Source organism: Cavia porcellus, unplaced genomic scaffold (genome assembly GCF_034190915.1).
Source record: "Cavia porcellus strain 051 isolate PalLab524CR breed Dunkin Hartley unplaced genomic scaffold, mCavPor4.1 scaffold_26, whole genome shotgun sequence".
NCBI lineage: Eukaryota > Metazoa > Chordata > Mammalia > Rodentia > Caviidae > Cavia > Cavia porcellus.
This window is the reverse complement of record NW_026947509.1, coordinates 34,563,327-34,586,251: the sequence shown is the minus strand read 5'-3', so window position 1 is coordinate 34,586,251 and position 22,925 is coordinate 34,563,327. Positions and strand designations below refer to the sequence as shown.

The window sequence follows — 22,925 nt, the reverse complement described above, 5'->3', positions numbered from 1 at the left end:
GTGTGCATGTTGTCCCAGCTGCTCGGAAGACAGAGGCAGGAAAATTACTGGAGCCCAAGAATTGGGGGTCAGCCTGGGCAACATAATGAGATTCTACCTCTAAAGATAGAAAAATTAGCAGGATTATAAAATTTTACTTTAGCAACTGTGTATCAACAAATTAAATATCACAGATAAAAGGAAGATTCCTAGAGAGATGCAAAACTATCAGAATGACTCATAAAGCAATGGCAAAACTGAAAAGATGTGTAAAAGCAGAGGGGTTGAATGAGAAATCAGAAAACTTGATACAAAGAAAGACCCCGGGGCAGATTCTTTCACTGGTAAGTTCTGTCAAGCATTTTTTAAAGATTTACACTGATCCTTCACAAATTGTCTTTAGGAACAGGAAAGGAAGAACATTGCAAATTCATTCAGAGAGGCCAGCCTCACCTCCACAGTGAAATTGAACACGGCTGTTTGTTACAGGCAACTGGTAGACTGAAAGACAGTATTTTACCATGTCAGTAATTCTCAGTTTATGGTACAGATTCAACAAATTTCCAGCTACCATTTTTGCAGAAATAGACAAAGTAATTCTAAAATACATGGAGAAATGAAAGAAACCCAGAACAATCAAAAGAATCTTGAATAAAATTGAAGGAGTCACACTTGCCAGTTTCAAATCTTTCTACAAAGCACAGGAATCAAGACAGATATGGGTGGTGCTGGCATAAGGATAGACGTAAGGAGGAATGGAATTAAATTGAGAGTGCAGAAGTAAACCTACATGTTAATGATCAACTGATTTTTTGGCAGGGTTGCTAACATCATTCATTAAGGAAAGAATAGTTCTTTCAAGAAATGATGCTTGGGGCTGGGGATTTAGCTCGTGAGCTCGATCTCTGGTACCAAAAAACAAAAAAAGAAATGATGCTAATAAGAGCTAAAAGTGTAAAACTTGGAAAGCTTAGCTATATGTAAATCTTTATGGCTTTGGGCATTATTTTCTTACACAGGTTACAAGTTGGGTATTTCTTCTCCAAGATACATGAGACCAGAGTGGTTTTGGATTTTGGAGTATTGGCATATACATAAGGAGAAATCTTAGGAGTGAGACCCAGATCCAAACAGAACCTTGTACATATACTCTAATGGTCACTTCAGACCTCAGTGTGAGCACAGCCTCTTTGTGGCTGCGTTGCATTACCTGAAGTCAGATATGGAACTGCCCTCTTGTAGTGTCCTAGTGACACCCAAAAAAGTGTTACACTTGGAGCCAATTCAGATTTCACATTTTTAGGCTATATTCAACCTGCACCTAAGGCACAAGCAAACAAGAAAAAGAAAAAAGAAGAAATTTATTAAAAACGGGGAGTGTGTGGTGCTAGGGATCAAACCCAGGGCCTCCCACAGTGTTCTGCCACTACACTGGCCTAGTGCTCAGCTTTAATCTGTAGCTTCAGAGTGCCCTTCGAGATACAAATGACAACCACAGGGTAAGAGGGTTTTAGTCGTATGTCTGATAATACACTTGTATCGAAACTGTATAAATAAGTCTTACAATTCAGTAGTAAAAGTAACCTAACTTTTTTGGTTTTTTCCACCCTAACTTTTAAATGGGCAGTGCTCTTTGGTTTTGATTTGTGGAGTGTGTATGTGGCACTAGGGATCAAATCCACAGTCTCACACATGCTAGGTAAGCACAAGCATTTGTTTTTTTAATTCAGGTTTTTTTGGAGAGGGGAGGATCTTATTTGAGGCAGGATTTTGGTATTTGGTTCAGGCTGGCCTCAAATTCACTTTGTAACCCAGGCTGGCCTCGAGCTCAAAGCAGTCCTCCTGCCTCAGCCTCTCAAGTGCAGGGATGCCATGCCAGGCTAAAGTATTTGAATAGACATTTCTACAAAGATACAAATGGCCAATCAACACATGAAAAGATGTCTGCTCAGTATCACTAGTCACTAGGGAAATGCTAATCAAAATCACAGGAAATGACTAAAATCATACCCAAGGGAATGGCTGTCATTTAGGAACGTAAGACAGATAACAGTGTGTGGACAGGAAGGTGGTGATGTGAGCCATTGTACCAACTGGGAAAAGATTTGACTAAGCCTTAGAAAGCCAACTGTGTTCTTCCTGTGTTACCTGGTAGTTCCATTTTCAGGTACATAGCTATGTGAAACTCGCACACTAGTGTTTATGTTAGGCAAGGATCATGAGTTTGAGGCCAGCCTGGGCCACTGGCCAGGCCCTGTGTCAGAATGAAAAGGCCAAGGACATAGCTTAGTGCTGGAGCACTTGCCTAGCATGTGTGAGGTCCTAGACCTGAGCCCAATGCATCATCCCCCCAAAAAGAATGAATGTTTTTGGTTGATTGGTTGTGACAGGGTCTTACTGTGTAGTCTAGGCAGTCCTGAACTCACTGTGGAGCCCAGGATGGCCTCAGACTCACAGTGATGCTCCTGCCTTAGTCTCACAAGTGCTGGCATTATAGGCCTGAGCCACCATGCTTGCCCTGGCTAACATGATAGATGCACTTGACTATTTGCCAGTAAGAAGAAAGGGTTATCGACATAAGCTACAGTGTGTTTGAACCGTGAAAACACCAGGCCAAGAGAAAGAGGCTCGAGCAAAGGCTGCATGCTGTATGCTTTCTTCTGTGGCAGATGTTCCCAACAGGGATCTGTAGTCAGAAGTTAGATTCGTGGTTCCCGGGGTAGGAGAGCAAAGTGGAGGGTGGCTCCCAGTGGGTTCAGCTTCCCCATTAGGTTGACGCAGATGTTCTCGAATTCGCTAATAGTGGCTGTGCAAGTTTGTGAGTGTACTGAAGTGTACACCTTAAGGGTAAATTTTTCAGGATAACAAGTTGGAGGCCAGGTTGGGCAGTTTAGTGAGATCCTGTCTCAAGATTAAAAACTAAAAAGAGATAAGCACGGAGCTCGTCATAGAGCATTTGAAAGGCCCCACACCCCCCAGCACTACAAACAAAAAAAGAAAAGGTGACTTTTATGTTATGTGACTTAGGCCTCACAGAAAGTGCCTCTCCACACACACACCAGCAGCAAGGCCGTCAGAGGGGTGCACTTGAAAGAGGCCACCTTCTTCCTCTGCTTCCTGAGTGTCTGGGTGGAAGTGGAGCACCTGGCAGCAGGAAGTGTTGCTGGGCCCGGAGCATCCTTTCGCCTCGGCCTTCCTGAGGAGCATATTGCAGGGTCTGGGCTGGAGTCTTTCATTCTGTTAAGCACGAAGCATTGGTTATAACCTAGAGCTACATGTTTATCAAAAAATAGGAAACCCTCTCATGAACGTGGCTATTTTCACCTGTTTGCTGCCGGATCCTTGTCCATTTGTCCACTAGGAGGGTCCAGTAAATTCACAGCCCTGGAGGGTTAGGACAGGGATCCAATGCTCTTTTCTTGGGATGAGGCCTCAGTACCATGCCTCCGAGACAGCCAGCTTTATAAGTTGTAGGTTGAAGTTGCAGATGCATATGCTGGGAGAAGGGAAGCTGTGTAGAAAGGCAGTGATGTACACCAGTGTCGTGGCAAGGCAGGTCAGAGGCCTGACGCACACAATCAGATTAGGTGCAGCTGCAGGGAGGCTTATACATATGTAAATGCCTTGAGTGATGTGCTTGTGCCGCTTTTCCTTCCCAGTAATGTGCTTTGCTAGAAATATGGTTTTCCAGATGTGCCCTGCACTGTGGGCTGATTTAATTATGGAGCAGCTCTACATTTCCTTTGACACAGGCAAGCACATAGAACAAGATTAGTACAGCCAGAGCTTACTGTGTGGATTTACCTTCTTCTAATACACTGAGAGAGGGTGAATGGAGTCCTGCTACAGCCTCCGTGCCTTTGCACCCGTCAATGTGTATTGGTGCGCATCACAGGAGTCCATAGATGTCTGTGTGATATTTATATGATTTTCTCCATCCTTCAGGAATTGCTGGGGGAAGTGGCTTTTCATTTGTGAATTTTCTTGTGTCCAAAATGATGGTCATTTCCCAAACCTCGCAGCCGCTGATACTCATTCACGTCAAGTGGGGGTCTTGGCAGTGCAGGTTCTGTGCATCCAGGCGGGACCAGCCTTGCAGATCTGTACCGGGCTCTGGGTGACAGCAGCAGGCAGCAGGGTGTGAGACCTCAGATGCTGACCTGGGAAATGCTAGCGGGGAGCCTTGGTACAGCCTCCCCACAGAGCAGCATCCTGTGCTCTGTCATCCAGGGCCACCAGGTCAGCTTTGCAGGGCCAACAGAGCTCACAGTTACCTGTCCTTTGACAGTGCACCCACAGCTTTTTACTTTCAGACCAGTGAGGCAGTTTAACCAATAGGCGTTCAGGTGTAAAACCCCCTGCTGCATGAGTGGGCTCACTCTGTGCATCGTGTGTGTTGACAGCTGTCCATCGGAGGCATCATCATTCTGAAGGACACCAGCGAAGACATCGAGGAGCTGGTGGAGCCTGTGGCAGCCCACGGCCCCAAAATTGAGGAGGAAGAGCAGGAGCCAGAGCCCCCCGAGCCCTTCGAGTACATCGATGACTGAGCAGCCAGGCTGCGCCAAAGTAAGTGTTCCTCCGCCTCCCTGTCAGGCTTCACAGTGGCTTCCGCGAGGGGGTTCTCCACTTGCCCTCCTTGTTACCCGCAGGGTGTGAACCAGTCTGCTTTGTAACCCTTTCCTGCGTCTTAAGCAGAGGTTCCTTTTCTTCTCTGCCCCTGCCCTGGAGTACTTCCTGGTGCTGCTCTGAGGCTTTGAGGATGGGAGGAGATTGAGCCCGCTCTGTGCTTCCTTCCTCAGCAGTCTCGCCCAGCATGGCGCTCGCCTAGAATCCCAGCACTGTGTGAGGCTGAGACAGGAGGATCTCATGTTCAAGCCCAGCCTGGGGAACTTAGCCTCTGCTCAAAGTAAAACAAGGTTTTTTTGAAAAGGGATGTAGCCAGGCATGGTGTTGCATGCCTGTAATCTTAACATTCAGAAGGCTGAGGCAGGAGGATCTCCGTGAGTTCAAAGGCCAGCCTGGGCTACGTAGTGAGACCCTGAATCAAACAAAACAAAAAGGCCAGGGCTATAACTCAGTGGGTAGGTCTTTAGTTCAATCTCAGTAGTGAAAAAAAAGAAAAGAAAATCTTCTCAAAAAGTACTCAACTGCACTGCATGATATGCTCAGTGCCAGCATTGGTGTGTGTTCTGATGTGAGCATGTGTGAGCAGTTAACACTGCCCCCAGGTCGAGCTGTGAGTGGCACAAACATAACTTCTGATTCTCTGCCCTCTCGTTTCTTGGGTGGATCTTGAACACCTAATGTATGTGAGACACGCTGTGGATTGGGAGTTGGGGGCCATCAGGCCACACCCGGGGCTCCACACAGTGCAGGGGCTGGTAGGGGCACAGCCGTGCTGGTCCCACCCTTTCCTTTTCCATGTCCACTGGCATCTGGGGACTCGTGAGTGGTCCAGGACCCGCCTTCGTAGTTCTGACCTAACATTCTCACAAGTGTATTAGTGTGTCACTCCCTACACGGTGACAAAATCGAATCAACAGACTGGCGGCACTTGTAGCCTGCTGAGTGTTGCATATGACTAGTGAGTACTGCAAGCTTTGGGAAATCTCAGGTAAATATCAGGCAGAAACCCTGTCCTGATGAAAATACTAGGCCTCAGAGAACAGGCCTCTGAGCGGGGGTTTGTGCTGCTTTGCTGCATAACCTGCTTGACAGTGCTCTTTACACTTTGTTGGTTCCCAAAGCATTGCCTGCCCAGCACATGGCAGCATCACTGTCACGATCACTCAGCCTGTCCCAGAGCAGAGTCCAATCAAGTGGCCCTCACAGCCTTTCCGAGTGTCTCAGCGAAATCCCCCATGGTACCTTTTGATTCAGTGAGCCAGAGTGACTAGGGCACCTGGAAACTGGGCCCTAGTAGTTTTTAAAGGATGAAATGCTTAGATGTGTTAGAAGTTTGAAAGCTGGGTTATTAGGACTCCAGGGGCAGGGTTGGAGCTTTTAAGTTTCAACAGCCTGTAGTTTGGAAAGTTTGAAATGAAGAATGACGGCGCTTCCACTACCCCTCTTCCCTTCCCAGGCCCTGGCTGCCCTGAAGCCCAACCCGCTGCTGCAGGGAGAGTGCGCGCACAGCCTCAGGCTCTGCTCCTCTGTGCACATCACCTCGCCTCTGCGCCCCCCAAAGAGCTCGTCTCCGAGTCCTGGGCTGAGGAGAAAACACACGACTCTTCAGTGTGCTCTTTCACAGAACTTGGTTTTCAAATAAAAACATTAAAACCTCCAGATGGACAAGACTGCTGGTCTGTTTTTTCAGCCTGGGTTCAAATTACTTCCTCCTTGCAGAACCTAAATCCAGAGAACCAGGCGGCGACTGTGATAGGGGTGCAGGCCTCTGACCCTGATGACTAATGAGGCTGCTCAGGACTCCGGCCACTTGGCGTGCTCTTCAGTGTGACTGTCCTGCTGTCAGTTTTTCCTTTTGTGTGTTAATAGGTATCTTCAGTGTGCATTTTTTTGTTTTTGTTTTTGTTTTTTAATTTCCCACCACCTCTCAGTGTGCATTTTTATCCATTGTTTGTTTGTTTGTTTGTTTGTTTGTTTGTTTTAGTACCAGGTTTGAACTCAGGACCTTGCACTTGCCAAGCAGGCCCTTGTGCCACTGATCTAAATCTTCAGCCCTCAGTGTGCGTTTTAAAAAGCATATAACTTCCAGAATCACACAGGAGGCACTGTGCCCTTCCCTTGGCATGCTGGTTAGATGGCTTCTGAGCCTGAAGGAAACCCAGGAAACACGAATCCTTAGCAGAGGAGGCTGTGTAGGCACAGCCCGAGGTTAGGTCCAGGGCCGAGGCTCCCAGTGGAGATGGCCCCACTAATTGCATTGCGTCTGCTCCTGTGTAAGCCTTCACTTCCTCAGCATCAGATGCTCTGTACAGGATTATCTCATTTCCTGGCCTCATTAGCGGTGGCCTTCCTGTGGAAGCTCTTAGCATTGCCTGCGTTTCAGACAGTCATTCCTTCTGTTTCCCTTTATGCCCAGATGTTCGAAAACAGAAGGCAGTCTCCAGTGATGTCACTGTCCAAGAGAGTGGCAGGAGGCGCGGCGCGGTCACTGGCCTCCCACCCACCTTTCTGTGTCCTTCTGGAGCAGAGGGCTGGACTCGAGAGAGCTGTCCACACCGGCTCTACTCAGCAGCACCGTCCAGAGCTTCGGCCCCCGGCAAAGTGGCACATGAGGAGGGCGGGCCATACAGCTGAGGGCCACTCGGGTCCAGCGATGATGGGGCCATGTAGCCCTGAGAGCTAAGCAGGAGCAGAGACCCAGCTCCCCTACCACAGCCTGGCATAAAGTCTCCATTGAAAACAGGGTGGGAGTTAGCACTCACATGGTCAGTAGGGCAGGGATGGGCATGGTGGAGGACGTGACAGTGAAGCCAGAAGTAAGCAGCTTCTTAAATTGGACCTGATAGCAGCAGCTGGCCTTTCTCCTGGTCTGCAGGTGAAGGACTGCTGTCTCTCGACAGTGCCCTCCTTGCCAAGCACAGTAACACACCCCTATAATCCCAGCACTCAGGAGGCTGAGGCAGGAGGAGCACTATGTTCAAGGCCAGTCTGAACTACATACACTTATCTCAAAATACCACCAAAAAAAAAAAGATGCCCTTTGACGTGCTGTAATATTCCTCCTGTCTCAGAGCTCCCTTTGATTAACAGGCTGAATAAGTGTCTTTATTCAAGCATCCAGTTGTGCAGGATTCCCTGGTCCCTGGGCAGGTTCCGCTGCCCTTTAACTGATGGCCACCTTGAGAAATCTGTGTTTGGTCATCTTCACAGTCTGCTGCTCCAGGCAATGTCTGGCCATGTGAGTCTTTGTGCTGGTGACTTGATATCTGTGTCTGACTCAGATCTCATTTTCTCTGGCTCCTGGGGTGCACAGCCAGCTGCTAGGCACCCCAGCTTAGTCCGCACAGCTGTGCTTCACCTCTCTGGTCACCCTGTGTCCATCACTCCACCCTTACTGCCCCCGACCACCAACTGGAGAACAGCGCTGGCTGCTGCCTCCTCCACTCGAAATCTATGTAAGATGCAAACCATGGCAGGCTCGGTTTAAAAGCCGCCAATGCTGCCTGGCTGAGTAAAGCCCAGATCCTGGACTTGGCATCCATGGCGGCCCCAGGGTGAGCTGCTGCTGTCCTCCCAGCCTGCAGTCTCTTCAGTCCTCGAACCTCACACTGCACCCAGGGCCACAGCTCCCCCTGGCCCTTGCACACACCCCTGTCTCTGCCTGAATTGCCCTCCTCTGTGGCCTCTGTATTTTTGGTGTAGGTCTAGTAAATCTGCAGGTGTGCCCTGAGTTTCAGGGGCATCCTGATGAACCCGTCGTGAACTCAAACCCGTCAAGCATCTTAGCCTTGCAATGTTGGTCATCTCTGTCGACTACACAGCTGGGCATAGCAGCTCCCTGAGGAGATCCAGCTGCATAGCCCAGGCAATACCCCAAATCACGCATTTAAGGACAGTTTCACTGATGCTACTTTTGCAGTATGTTAAGTTGAAGCGTTGGAAGCCCAACCACCCAAAGCTGGGGACCGGTAGTGAGAAGCTGTATTTAGAGACTCCCTCCTGGGCTTTTCCCATGAAGCTCAGGCTGGCTCCTCCCTGCTTCCCTGGGACCAGGTCCCAGCCCAACAGTCCCAGCATCCTCGTTCCCCACTATTACCCACTGCCTAACCTGAGCCCCGCCTCATGCCTGTCCTCCTAACTGTGCTCTTCAGAATGGTCTTTAGGAGCCACGACTAAGACGAGAACAAGCTCAGTAGTGGCCATGAGCAGAAGGCACTTGAGTCCTCTGTCCAGAGCCACCTTCCCATGGGCCTGTGTCTTTCTTCACTTCTGCAGTGATCCTGTTCTCCCCCGAGAGGTGGTTTTTAGTTAGCTTTGCTTGTGAACGGGCCCGGCTCCTCTCTGCAGCACAGATGGTATATCTGGAATCTCTCACTGGCACAAGGACATGGGGAAAATTGAGCTTGTGGCTCTGACCAACTGTGTCCCCAGCCTTTGGCCCAGCATCCCTGAGACCCTTGCACTGTTCTAAGTGGCCCTTCACAAGTGCTTCTGGGTGTTTCAGGGGTTCAGGTTCCTTGACAGGTGAGTGGCGGACGCCCATCCAGATTGAATCACATCATGGGAACAGCAAGGACTCTGGCCCCAGACCAGGGTTCAGGTCCCACCCCGGCCTTCAGTGGCTTCCTCATTTGTGCAGAGGAAGTAATGTCGACCTCAGGTTGCTGGGGATTGAATAACAGCAAACTGCCACAGGCTGCTAGGGTTGGGATCCAGAATGTCTGCCACAAGGCACGCAGGGTTAAAGTCTCGTGGGCTGGTTGTGGGCCTGTGGGAGCAAGTACACCCCGGGGCTACAGTGATGCCTGGTGGATTAAGTTTGGGTGAGTTCTGTAACTGAATGGTCTGCTAGGAGGTGGGCTTGGCTGGAGCAAGTATGTCACAGGTATCGTGCTTTAGGGGTACGTTTTATACTTTGTCCCCAGTTCTTGTCGCCCTCTCTGCTTCCGCGTGAAGTGAGAAGCTTTCCTCCCCCGTGTCCTTCCCCATGCTGTTCCTGCCCCACCATGGCCTGAAAGCAATGGAGCCAGCTCACCATGGACTGACCCCTCTGAAACGTGAGCCAGAATGAGGCTTCCTCCTCTAAGTTCCTTGTCTCAGATACCTCAGCACAGACGGGAAGCCAGCACAGAGGCCTGCTGTGTGCTATGCCCTGCCCAGAGCCACTCTCTCCCCCGCAGCCACCAGAAGAGGTAGCAGCGCCGCCTGGACCATCCAAGCAAACAGCCTGCACACACGGAGGGCTTCACTCCATTCCTGCTGGTCCGGGTGGTGCGGTGTCTTGTGAGGACAGTCTGGCAGAAACAGCTTGCTCAACACCGAAAGCCACTTTTACAGTGGACTTTGGGGTTCATCTTTCCATTTAACCCCCTTCCCCAAGTCCCTGGATCCTCTGGGAGTGTTTGCTTCTGCAAGTCAGCAGACCCGCTATGGCCACTCAGCCCACTCTGCATCCCCACCCTCTCATGGTCTGTGTCCCCTTCACACTCCTAAGCCTGCTCCTCGCAAAGGCGGCAGTAGCAGGAGCCGCCCTGGGCCTGGCACGGCCTGTGGGCTGCGGCCTTGCCGTCTGTGCTGGCAAATAGGAATGCTCGGTATTTCCCATCATGAGTATCTGATTTGTAATAAAGTTGCATCCGGAGATAATTACCTTCAAAGGTCTCGGGCCTTCCTCGGAACTAGGACTTGGCAAAGAGTCACAGAGATAGAGCATTTCCGACTGAGTCTGGTTCCCATGACCCGTCACGGGCAGCCTCTGGCTCTGGGGCAGGCATGTCAAGAGAGCCCTGATTCAGGCCACGGATCAAAGGGGTTAGAAGCATCCATGCCGCTTGCTCATGCTGGCCATGAGCTGGCAGCCCCCAGAGGAGAGTGCCCCTGAGCAGATCCCTTCCTGGGTTCCTGGGATAGGGGCTCCCATTCCCTCCTGTGAGCAGCGCTCAGGCCTGTGGGCCAGCACATGCAAGATGGCTGGTGGTTCTTCAGCAGTTTCCTGTCTTCTGTGTATTCATTTTGCTTCCAAACCAATCTATAAGTCAGTTCTCTAGAAACAGGCCCCAAGTAACCCCCGAAGGCCCGCCTTGGCACCTGAGCAGGGCTGATTTCCATCCACGGTGGTCTCCTGGCGTACTATATGTTTGTCCAAGGCGTTGTCCTGCTGATGAGCATCTGAACTTAACAGGACGACTGGGTTTGATGACTGCCCTACTCCTGGGACCCAGAGCAGGGTCCGGCTCAGTGTAGGCACCCAATAAATATATGCTGGCCAGGCTGCTGAGCAGGTATGGTGTGCCCGTGTGCTGGGTACTGTGGTCAGCACTCTCCTCACTTCCCATCTTAAAATCAAATCAAATCAAATTTCATCTTTAAATCCGTTCTAAAGCAAATGCTGCTCTGCCTATTTTACAGATGAGAAAACTTGGGCTTCGAGTGTGGAGGGCACACAGGAAGTTGCAGGGCTGGAATTCAAAGCCAGCCTCACTACAAAGCCTGTTTGCTGTGTTTGCTTCTTAGCTGCTATGGCATTGATGCAGCAGAGGCAGAGTCCAGGTCAGGAATCCAGCAAGCAACTCTGCTGCCCTGAGACGACCACACTGAGAGGCTCTGTCCCGGGTGCTATGGGGTCCTGCAGACAGCTGAGATCCCGGCCACTCAGAGGGCGTGGGTACAGGACACCAGTGGCCCCATGTCCCCTCTGGCAGCACAGATGAGCTAGAGGTCAGTCAGGCCCTCCTGCAGCATAGCTGTGTCCATGAGAAGTGACAGGTTTAGCCGGGCATGGTGGCTCACGCCTATAATCCCAGCCCTCGGGAGGCTGAGGCAGGAGGATCGTTGCAAGTTTGAGACTAGCCTGGGCTCCAAAGTGAGCCCAAGGTCAGCCTCAACTGCATAGTGGGACCCTATCTCAAAAAGACCAAAAAAAAAGAAGTCGTGGTGGCAGGGTTCACTACCAATGGCGCACGCACATTCCTAGAGGCCCCAGAAATGAAGATGATAGACCAAGAGGCAGCAGGCCCGCCAGGCAGGTCCTTAGCTCCCGGATGCTTCCTCGTCTCCTGTGCTCACCATGGCAGTTACTCTTCACCCTCAAGGGCTTTCGGTTGGTTTGTTTCTCCATGCACTGAGCCATATAATCCCACCTTTTTTTCCCCCCTCAAAGCTGGGTTTGAACTTGGGATTCTCCTCCCTCAGCCTCCTGGTGGCTGAGATTACAGATGTGTGCCAACGTACACAACTTAAACAGCCCATATTTTGAGATTATTCATGCTTTTTTTTCCTGGAGGCCTGTTTGTGCACCTCCAGCTGCAGCTTGGGACACCTCAGGAGACAAGCCACCGGAAATTAGAGCACAGCGTTAGAACACAGAGCAGGCAACTGCTGGTCCAGGAAAAGGGGTTTCGCTCCCCTTAAAGCAGCTACGACGTGGCCTGCTGTGGCAGTGGAGTTAACGCTAAGAAGCTGGGGACCAGGACGCTGACGGCAGTGATAGCCAGGGGAGGGTAAACTAAGGGGCCCCTCGAGCCCTAACCGGCCCTGCCTCACCCCAAGCCAGCAGCCTCCCTGAGCAGTACATTCTCTTCTTCTCTAAAGCAAGACACAGCATCCCGGACTTGGATTTCTGGCCCCTGACGCCAAAAGAACACTTGAAAAGGAGCAGCATGGATGCCACAGACTGAATCACATCCCCCGCAGGCCCCTGCCGAAGCCCCAGCCCTAGCAGCCTCTGCCTGGACATCTCAGGACAGAGCCTTGGGATGCGTTGACTGACATAAGATAAAGCCCTAGAGGTGGCCTCATCCAGCCTGAGCCCTGAGCTGGTATAAAGCAGTGAGAACTGGGCAGCACCAAAGACAACCGTGGGGGCACCCCGAAGGAAAGAGCCACCCGCAAACCCTGGAGAGCGGAGTAAACCTGCTGAGAGCTCGGCCTGGGCCTTCTGGCCTCCAGAAGGTGAGAGGCTAAATCTGTCGGGGGCTGGGGGGAGGTGTGCTTGTCATGTTGTTTTTATTATTTTTGTTTGCAGTACCTAGGGATTGAGCCCAGGGCCTTTGCACAGGCATGCGTCTCCAGCCCCTTTCTTATTTTTTATGTTGAGGTGGGGTGTCACTCCGTCCCTCAAGCTGTACTCAAACTGTTTTGTACTCATGCTGCCTCAGCCTCCCAGGTGCCGAGATTGGGCTTGGAGTTTACCTCAGTGGCACAGGCTGCTGCCTGGCAAGTATGAGGCCATGAGTTCAATTCCCGGTTTAAAAAAAAAATGACCAAGCGCTGAGTTTACAGACACACAGTACCACGGCTTTAAATTTGTCATTTTTTTTTCAAATCTGTTTTATTTCAGGGATAAAAAGAAAGAAGAAGAAGAAAAGAAAACTATAACAAAATTTTAAAACATGTCAACCAAGTGGCTACAATGGTACGTACATTGCTTATTGTCACCCCCAAATCATCCAAAGCATAAGAATCTGCATTCCATTGTCCAAACAATACCAGCACAAATCTTTCTCTTCAGTGAACCCAGAAAAGTCAGTAGTATAACTATCTTAACTAGTTTTTATATATATATACATATACATAAATATATGATGTTTCAGTGTCTCACACTAATGAAATAATATGTTTACATGTGTGTGTGATTTATTTCACTAATGAGTATGTTCTCAAGGTGCATCCATTTACCTATTAAAGTCTCCAGTTTATCCTTCTTTATAGTTGAATAGTACTCCATTGGATAAAAATAGCACATCTTTTTATCCCAGTCCTCAGTTGATGAGCATTTAGGTGTTTCCAAGATCGGGCTATTATAAACTGTGCTGCTGTAAACATAGGTGCGCATGTGTCGCTGTGGTAGGATGTTTTTAATTCTTTTGGGAAGATACCCAGCAGGGGAGTAGCTGGGTCGAATGGGACCTCCGGCATTTGTTATTGCTTATAAATCTGATATTTCAGCCACTGGGTCTGTGGCATTCTGTCAGAGCAGCCTGGCATGGGGGACTACTGGGAGACAGTAGTTTTGTGGGGAGAGTTGGCTTTTTGAGACAGGGTTTCGCTATATAGTTCAGGTTGGCCTGGATCTCATGGTGACCCTCCTGCCTAGCCTCCTCAGTGCTGGAGCTACAGACGTTCACCACCACGCCCGGCCTGGGTTTTTTTCTTATTTAAGAAACAGCCTCCGGGGCTGGGGATTTAGCTCAGCGGCATAAGCGCCTGCCTTGCAAGCAGGCAGTCGTGAGTTCGATCCCTGGTACCGATAAAAACGAAAAAGACAAAATAAAGAAAAAGAAAAAGAAAGAAACAGCCTCCCTGTGTTGCCCAGGCTACCCCAAACTCCTAGCTCAGCTGATTTCCCCTGCCGCAGTATCCCACACACCTGTGCACCCACATGCACCGCAGGAGCAGCCTGATACTTTTTAAAGTGTGGGGAAATTTAAAACTGAGCTGAGTGTAGTGGTGCACACCTGCAATCCCAGCACTCAAAAGGCTGAGGCAGGAGGATCACTGCATGTTCAAGGTCAGCCTGAACTACATTGCAAGACCCTGTCTCCAAACAAACAAACAACAACAACAACACCAAAACCTGACTGAGAGCTGCATTTTAGGCAGGGAAGGGGATATTGCTAAACCTGTTATTGAGAGAGCACAGGGAAGGTGGCGACACCTTCATCCAGTTCAACCGGTCTCCGAGCTGGCGGAGACCCTGAATGAGCCCCAGGGTGGCAGCGCCTGCAGCCCCCTGAGGATGTGCTGGGGAGGGCTGGAGGTCCCTCCAAGGACCCGGGCCCCACCGCACCCCACCTCGGGGACTCCCTGGTGGTGTGAGGCAACGCTGTGTCAAGGGAAAGCGGGAACATGGTCCATCTGGTCCCCGTTCTTCCCTCTACACAGGGACACACATGATCCCTTGAGCCAGCTGGTTCTAGAAAGAGTGAGCTGGGCAGGACATGGCCACCATGCACACCTATCATCACTGGGCTCAGGAGACTGAGGCAGGAGGAGCCCTGAGAGTTCAGGGCCAGCCTGAGCTACATAGTGAGACTCTTGTCTGAAAAATTAAAATAAAAATAGAAAAGAAAAGGTGAGTTAGGGCAGGTCAGAGCCCCGTGGAGCCCTGGGGGCCAGTATGAGAGAGGAAAATCTGCCCCTTGTGTTGGCTCTGGGTTTGGCGCTGTCGGAAGCGGTAAGTGCGGCCCAGCCTGAGACCTGACCTTTTAAGGCCGGGGCAGCTCCGGTTTACAGCGCTTTGAAGCCCTGACCCAGACCTGCGGGGCTGGGCTACCATACAGTTCCACTGTCCCTGGGCCCCTGGATGAAGTAGGCTCAGTCCCCTGCCCTGCCCTCGCTGCTGTCCCTGCAGCCTGGCTCCAGGACAAAGGCTGGGCAGAGACTGGCCTGCCCCGCCTGTCACAGCCGTGCTCAGAACCCAGAATGCTGATGTCCCGCCTCTGGATAGTTCTCCCAGGCAGAGGCTGACCCGGGCAGGCTGGGAAAATGGAGACATGGATGAAGGTGGCTCGTCCGGGTCATCCCACGCCTCTCTGCCAGAGCCATGTGTGGAGGCCCAGGGTCAGAGCCATAAACAGGGCCACACCCTCTGCCTGTTCCTGCTGGGGACAAAGGCTGCTCACTGCTCTGCTTCTGGCAGGGAAATAGGGACCTGGGTTGTCTTTTCTGCACCAACTCTGGGGCCACAGCCTTCACCAGGTGGGGGCCCACAGCCAGGTGGGTCGGCCCAGGGCGAAGGTGGAGCCGGTCCCTGCTTGAGGTGGAGCCCAGGGACCGGGTCACTAAGGTCTGTGTGACCAGACAGAGCAGGCTCCCCCCGCTGTCCCTGGCTGCCGGATGGTGACCGGGGCCTTGGCTCTGCCCTTCCCACCTGTGCATGCAGTGGGGCCTGGGGTGCTGGGTGCAGCAGGGGCAGGGCAGCCAGGTCATCCTGGCACCAAACATGTGGCTCCCTCCCCTGGACTCCCAGATCCCCCCTCGGTTTTGCACTCCACACATTTATGCAGAGAATCTGGCTCCGCATTGCATCCCTGCCCAAGAACCCCCCACAGAGGAAGATGCAGGTGCCATGAAGGTGGTATGGGGCTGGCCTGGTGCACCTCAGTATTGGGCTCCTCATGTCATCTATCCAGTGCCCCAGCCTTCAGCTGAACGGTGTCCCCAAAATTCCTTTCCAGCTGGAGCCTCACAGCCCTCCCTGGAAAGGGATCCCATGTAATCTTTGAGATGCAGTCACACAGGAATCCGGCGGGACTAAAACCCAATGTGTTCTTGTAAGAGAAGACACAGTGACTGTCACACTGAGACCAGCTGCAGCTGAGGGCGCCCAGGGACACTGGCAGCCACCAGAAGCCAGGAGGGAGGCAAGGGCCAGATTCGCCCTCTGAGCTTCCAGAAGCCAGCAGTGGCCATCACACCAGAGAGGATGACTCCTGTCACCCACAGCCGCCCAGGTCATGGCCATCTTCCCAACTGGTCCAGCTGCCACACCTGCCACCCTTCCCAAGCCCACTCGTGATGCAGAGAGGCACCCATGCTTTCCACCCAGGGACAAGAGAGGAAGAGGAATGCTAGGGACACAGGCCTTCCCCAAGGGACTCCCCAGAAACTGTGTGCTCTGTTTCTGTGTGCACCCCTTGGCCAGCACTGAATCTTCTATGAGTAGGTTCCCAGCTAAGAGTGGCTGGTTCACTGCTGTGGAAGGAGGGGAGAAGGGAAACTGAGGCTCAGGAGCTTCTTCCATCATAGACAGCTGACCTCTATTGGGGTACATGGACTCATGTTTTCCCCAGAGCCCCCCACCTTCCTGGCTCCCTCCCTCGTTGCTGCAAATAGAAGGGTTCAGTTACAGGACACTGCGGGTCAGCTGCAGTACCCCCTGGGCCACCCAGCCTCTGCCCCCACAGTAGAGGCCAGCACCCAGCCTCTGCGGAAGACAGTCTGAAACCTCTCAGGGTCACCCTGCGCCCCCACCACCCGACCCTACAGGAATGATTGGCCTCCATATGAGTGTGATCAGAGTACACAGGGTCCTCTTTCCAAGTGTCTTCACAGGTGTGATCAAAAATGCAACGGATGCTGCTGAGACTGCCATCTCAGCAGGAAGGCCCGCCCAGTGTCCTCTCCGACCTTAGTCACCGGATGCAGCACGGTGAGACTTCTGGCCTTTCTCAAAAGTTAAGATGGTGAGCTGGGGATTTAGCTCAGCAGCATAAGTACCTGCCTTGCAAGCAGGTGGTCGTGAGTTCTATCCCCGGTACCGGAAAATAGAAAAAGAAAAAAATTTTTTTAAAAAATCGAGATGGCCATGAAAAAGACTTTTTAAGTAAATTCAGGACATCAAGGCAGCCCTGACAGCACAACTAAAGACACTGAGGAAGGAGGACTGCAGAACTGCTTCAGAAAGCGGTAAGAATGAGGGGACGATGTGCTTAAAGCAAGCGGGAGGATTTTGAGGGGGATTTGTAGTGCTGCGTTTTTGCTGTGATAATTTTTTTTTTTTAAATTTCAACATTCACCATAGTTTTCAATCACACTCTAACTGGAGATCCCAAAACAGTGTCCTGAGTGCTCCCAGGAGACTCCCTGTCTTAGGTACTTTTTTCTCATCACTGAGACAGGATACCTGACACCCAAAGTTAAGGAAGGAAAAATTATTTAGCTGAAGGTTTGTGGAGGTTTCAGTCCATAACCAGCTGGCTACAAGGCAGGGCTGCACCTGGCAGAAGAGCAGCAGTTCCTGACAAAGAAAGACAGAAAAAGCAACCAAGGGAACAGAGGAGAAAAGCCTCTTTCTGTCCCTTATGTTGTATGCAGGCTAACCGACCCAGGGCACTCACACCCATAATCCTAGCATTGGACCATGAATCAGTCACAAACTCTAGATTCAGCTGCCTCTGAAGCCTACCCTATCCCATCACTGTATGAGGCTTTGGGGAGGCGTCCAGACATAAGCCATATCATTCCACCCTGACCTCCCAAAGACTCATGCACATCCCTTTATCCAAAAGACATTTAGTCCATCTCCAAGAGTTACCGAAGCCCTAAGAGTTTCAGCATTGCTGAAAAGTCCAAGTCCCAAATGTCCTCTGAGATTTAGGGCAAACTCTTAGCTGTGAGCTCCTGTACACATGAAAAGAAAGTTAAACTTCCAACATTCAATGGTGCAAGACAGACATTTCCATCCCAAAAGTTAGAAACAGGAGAATACAAAAGATTGGGACCACAGGAGGTCCAAAATCCAGCAGGGCAGACATTAAATCCTGTATTCCATGTGCAGCATCTGAGACAATCTGTGGCAAGCTGTGAACTCCAAAGGCCTGGGTGGCTTTGCCTCTATGCAACTGCTTGGTGGTCGCAGCTTCCACGGCTTCTCTCTTCGGCCCACTTTGCTCCTTCCTTGCAGTTTTCTTTAGATGACCCACACAGAACCGCTGGGGTCCCCACTGAACCTGTGTCTCACAGCTTCACAAACGGGACTCTTGGGGACACACTGTGGGGCCTTCCAGGTCTTCTGAAAGTCTTCCTGACACCACAAGTCTTGCATTCTGCACGCGTCTAAAACCAGTACCATGTGATGATGCCAAGGTCTACAGCCAGCTGGAGCAGTAGCCAGGCTTCCTTCTCTGTTGGCTGCAGGGATTGAATGCCTGGATCACTGGGCATCCTAAATCCAATTCTGAGGAACAAATTCCCTACGTGGCTGCTATCCTCAGACTTGGAGCTGGGTGAGTTTCCTCGAAAAACAAAATCTTTCATGTTTGAAATACTGAGGCTGCAAGGGTGGAGTCCTGCTGTTCCGTGTGATGTCCTCAGGCCACTTTTTGTATTCTCTTAATCCTTCTCATTAATCAAGATCTCCTCTTTTCTGTCTTTGCAGTTCACAGCTTTACTGGAGCTTCCTTTCTGGCCAAACTCACAATATTTTAAATCATTCTGCTGGGCTCCTTGCTCTTGATTCTCAGGATAGATCTGCTAAAAGCACCCAACATATAGCCATGCCATGGCCTCAGCATTAGACTGACACCCCTGTAGTGGTTCCCCCCTTCCCCCCTGTTTCTGTAGTTCTTGGGAGGGGTTCCAGTGACTCCAGAGCCTCCGACCACAGCAGTCCCATCGCAGATGGACCTTAGCTCCTGCCGGGACCGGCTACCCTGGAGCTGGTGGACCCAGATGCTGAGCTTCCCTGCAGGGGGTGGGGCATCTCCGTGTGTTTGCTGTCACTGCTGGGATTCGGGGACAGCAGACAGCACCTGGGTGAGCCTCAAGTGCGCCCACTGGATGATGTGTTCACACCCTGGGCTCTGGAGTCAGCCTGCTGGTTGTACCTGCGTCTCCTGTGCCTCTCCAGGCCGGCAGCCAGGCCTGTGTGCTTCACCACGTGGTGTCCCAGCCCCAACTCAGCCTGGGGCAGCCAGTGCCCAGGTGAGGGGGCTTAGGCCTGGACACCTCTCAGCATCTCTGCTGCTCCAGCCCCTCACCCCAGGGTTCTGGGACCCCTCCCAAGCCGCAGGGGAGGGAACAGGGGGCAGGGCAGGCTGGGACCCTGGCTCTCCGCTCCTCCTCACTAGGAAGAGGCCCCTCGGTCCTGGGAGCCTGAGCGGGTGCAGGCTGAGCCTTGGTCAGTGTGGAGCCGAAAGTGTTGTAGCCTCATCCTTGCGGGAGGGGCGTCGGGCATTCAGATGGGGAGTAGGGTAGGTATCCCAGGGAAGGACAGAGACCTCAAAGCCCCAGACGCCAGACCCCAGAACCCAGGATGGGGCCTCCATGGGTCCTCTCTTGTTCTATTCGGAGGGTCACAGAGCCCCAGGCCACACAGAGGGAAGGCAGGGCTAAGGCAAGCAGGGACAGGCAGGCAGAGGGCGGGAGCGTGGGAGCCAAGAGGGCCCCTCTGTTCCACTTGTCTTTTTTGGGTTTTTTTTGGTACCAGGGATCGAGCTCACGACCTCACGCTTGCCAGGCAGGCGCTTATGCCAATGAGCTAAATCCTTGGCCAGTTGTCTTGAGGAAGAGTTTTGTCACTGGAGGTAGTGGTGGTATCCCGGATTGCACCCAGCTACGTCCTGAGCTCTTTATTTTTTGAGATAGCTTCTCACTAAGTTGTCTAGTTGCCAAGGCTGGGCTCAAATATGCAACCCTCCTGCCTCAGCCTCCCAATGTGTTGAGATTACAGTTGGGGACCAGCAGGAGTTTGGGCCTGGAGGGAAGGGATCAGCCATGATGAGACAGAACCTACAGCAGGGAGGGCGAGAGGGAGGCTGCTCAGTGTCACCTGGCTGGAGGTGAAGGCTGAGCCTGGGTTGGCAGGGCTGAGGTTCCCACAGGATGGCGAGGACCCTGCCCCATACGGGGTGATTTCCTTCCTGTGTCCCACCTGGAGCCCAGCCAGCCAGCCCTTGACACTGTGAGACTACCAATGTCACCCAGACTGTCAGCCCAGCTCGGGTTTCTCCCTGAGGACTCACGCAGCCTCTCCTCCACCACAGCCATTGTTGCTCCTGTGGCGTCAGACGCCTGTGGGGAAAAGGGGCAGAAAGACACTCAGGTCTCACCCTCCCCTCGATCCTGCCCGCTCATGGGAGAGTGTGGGTGAGGGCAAGGGAGAAGGGGCACTCAGTGCTCCTTATGCACATCTGTTATCACAAACTATTCTTTCGCATTACCAACTCGTCAGCTATTCATTCATTCGCCCAGGTGTCATTTTGTGTCCCTGCAGGCCTCACTGTGAAAGCCACGGGCCCTCTAAGAGAACATGGGTTTGGACCAACGAGGCTGGGAAATGTCGGAGGCTTGCAGGAATCCCACCTGGTAGGGAGTGACAGGCAGGTCCCTGTGCGCCCCGCCTTCTGTCCCCATACTGTGTCTGTGGTCCCAGCACCCACTCTCCCAGCGCCAACCAGTGCACCACCCGCCCGGCCCCCATCATAGCCACTGACACCTGAGTAACAGTTCCCCCCAAAGCACAGACTCGGGTTCCCTAGCCGCCGCTGCTGGGCACCTCACAGGTTCTGGCCATGCGCTACTTTGAAGCCATGCCAGAAGCCGTGGCCGCCCTGCCAGACGCTGCTTTCCAGGCCCGGGTCTTTCCCTGTAGGACCACTGCGGCTGTGCCGTGACACAGGCCCTGGGGGACAGCAGACGAATGCCAGTCCTGAGCGGAGGGCCTCCCCGGAGACACACTTTCCCGGCTGCCACCCTCCTTCCAGGAAACTCCCGCTCTGTGACAGCAGCAGCCATGGGTACCATGGGTACCCAGCTAGACCCAGGTCCTCATTCCCATGGCTCTTCGTGCCCATTCGGAGGGTGTTTTGAGCGGTGACCTGAAAATAGCTTTCCTGGAAGGATGTATTTTTAGCCTAAGCAGCGCCTTACTGTAATTAGCCTCTAGACTTATGCTTGGGCGTTACTGCACTGATCAGATCCAGGCCCCAGCTGGCTCTCTCCCCAGGGGCAATGAGACCCCCCTGCAGAAGCCCCAAGCCTGGCCAGTTTCCCCAGAGGATCCGGATCAGGTCTTTGCGCTGAATAGCAGTGGCCTAATCCTTTTATCCAGCTTGGGGGTGACCTCTGGCAGCTCTCTTTCCTCTGCCAAGAGCCTCAGCTCCTCACCCTTCCTCCACAGCCAGACAGCCGCTCAGTAAACACTTTCACAAGCTGGGAGCAGTGTCCGCCCCACAGTGCTGGGGCTGAAGCTCACTGAGGGCTGTCTGCGGCCGAGACTCAGGTCTGTCCGTCACCCCTGACTGCAGAGCTCAGTGGGTGCCTTGGATGTTCAGTGCATGGCTGAACAATTCTGTACATTCCGAGGATTTGAAGCTGGGTCTGGTGGTGCACATCTGTAATCTTAACACTCAGGAGGCTGAGGTAGAAGGATTACTGTACATTGTACGCCAGCCTGGGCTACAGAGTGAGTTTGAGGCCAGCCCAAACTACATAGCAGATCCCATGTCAGAAACAAAACCAAACTTCAACAGCAACACCAAAAAATGAACCCTGCATTGGTGAAGCCACTTTTAGTTGATAGGATACTGTGAACTAAAGTTTCTACCTCCGTTTCTGGCACAGAGCTTCTGCCCCTTGGGCATGTCTTATGACTGACTGGCATGTCTTTTGTTCTAATGAGGTAACTTTTGTTGGGTCCTCGTGAGAGCTGGTCATCAGAAAGACCAGGCTGTGATTAAAGGCTTGGAGCTTTCACCCTATGTCCACGCCCCCTCCTGGGGCTGGGGTGCCCTCCGACTTTAGGCAGAGTGAAAGGGAATGGTTGGAAGCCTCCAGGCGTCTGGGAGAGTCCTACTTAAACCATTTCGGTAGGAAAACTGGCTGATCTGAATCTGCTGGGGGAGGGGAGCTCCCAGAAGGGACATAGGAGCTTCAAGCACCATCACTATTTGGGGGTGGGGAGGCTGGGCTCGCACAGGACCTCAGGTCCTAGCGTCTCCTGGGCGGTGGCTTCCTGTCCCAGGCATCGCAGGCAGGGCGGGGCACAGCTGGAGGCCACTCTGCGTCTCCTTCTCCCACTGGCCTGATCACACTTCCAGAGAAAAACCCCATCGAAGGGACAGCTCAGTCTGAGGCCACACATACCCTGGCCCAGTCATTGTGGCCAGTGACAAGGCAGTGAGGGGTGGATTCCAGGGGATGCCCAGCAATGTGTCTTTCACTGTACTAAATTCTAACAAGTAAAAAATTTTTTTTCTTACACCATAGATAAAGTAGGAAAGCAAAAGCACCTCATCTGCGCCACAGTGCACCTGGTTTATCTCAGGCTCACACCAAGAGCGGCAGGCACATTCCTGCTTTTGGGCTCCAACCCCAAGGGTTCTGCCCCCCCTGGAAGGGCTCGGTCTATTTATAGTATGCTGGAAACTATGCATCAAAAACCAGCCAACTGAGGCAGTTAGGACTCAAGATGTCAGGCTGGGGCTGCAGTTTCAAACGGCCACCGCACAGTGGCACAATCCGGGCCATCAGGCAACACACTTGGACAAGAAAGCAAGGCAGGAGGATGTATGTGAGTGAGTGTGTTGTGTGTGAGTGTGTGTGTGTTACTCAGAGTCCAGAGTTCACCTTGAGTCCTGGTCTCTCCAGCTGTGTGAACGTTGAGGCATTTGGTTTTTTGTTTTTTGTTTTTTTTTTTTTTTTTTTTGTCTTTTTTCCTTTTTATCAGTATCGGGAATCGAACTTACGACTGCCTGCTTGCAAGGCAGGCACTTATGCCGCTGAGCTAAATCCCCAGCCCCTGAGGCATTTCTTAACTTCTCTGTGCCCCATGCTGTTCTTCTTATCAAAGACAAAACTTGAACACATAAGAAGAT

General features: G+C 52.0%; 1 protein-coding gene across 1 annotated transcript in view; it reads left to right on the top strand.

Annotated features, from left to right (window-relative positions):
• Psmd1 (proteasome 26S subunit, non-ATPase 1) overlaps nt 1-6,267 on the top strand; it is an 84,759-nt gene extending 78,492 nt beyond the window's left edge. The window contains exons 24-25 of the mRNA XM_003474602.5: nt 4,383-4,548; nt 6,065-6,267. Coding sequence (XP_003474650.1) covers nt 4,383-4,529 — 147 coding nt within the window. The 3' untranslated portion in view covers nt 4,530-4,548; nt 6,065-6,267. The remainder of the gene's footprint in view (nt 1-4,382; nt 4,549-6,064) is intronic.
• The last annotated feature ends 16,658 nt before the right edge of the window (nt 6,268-22,925 follow it).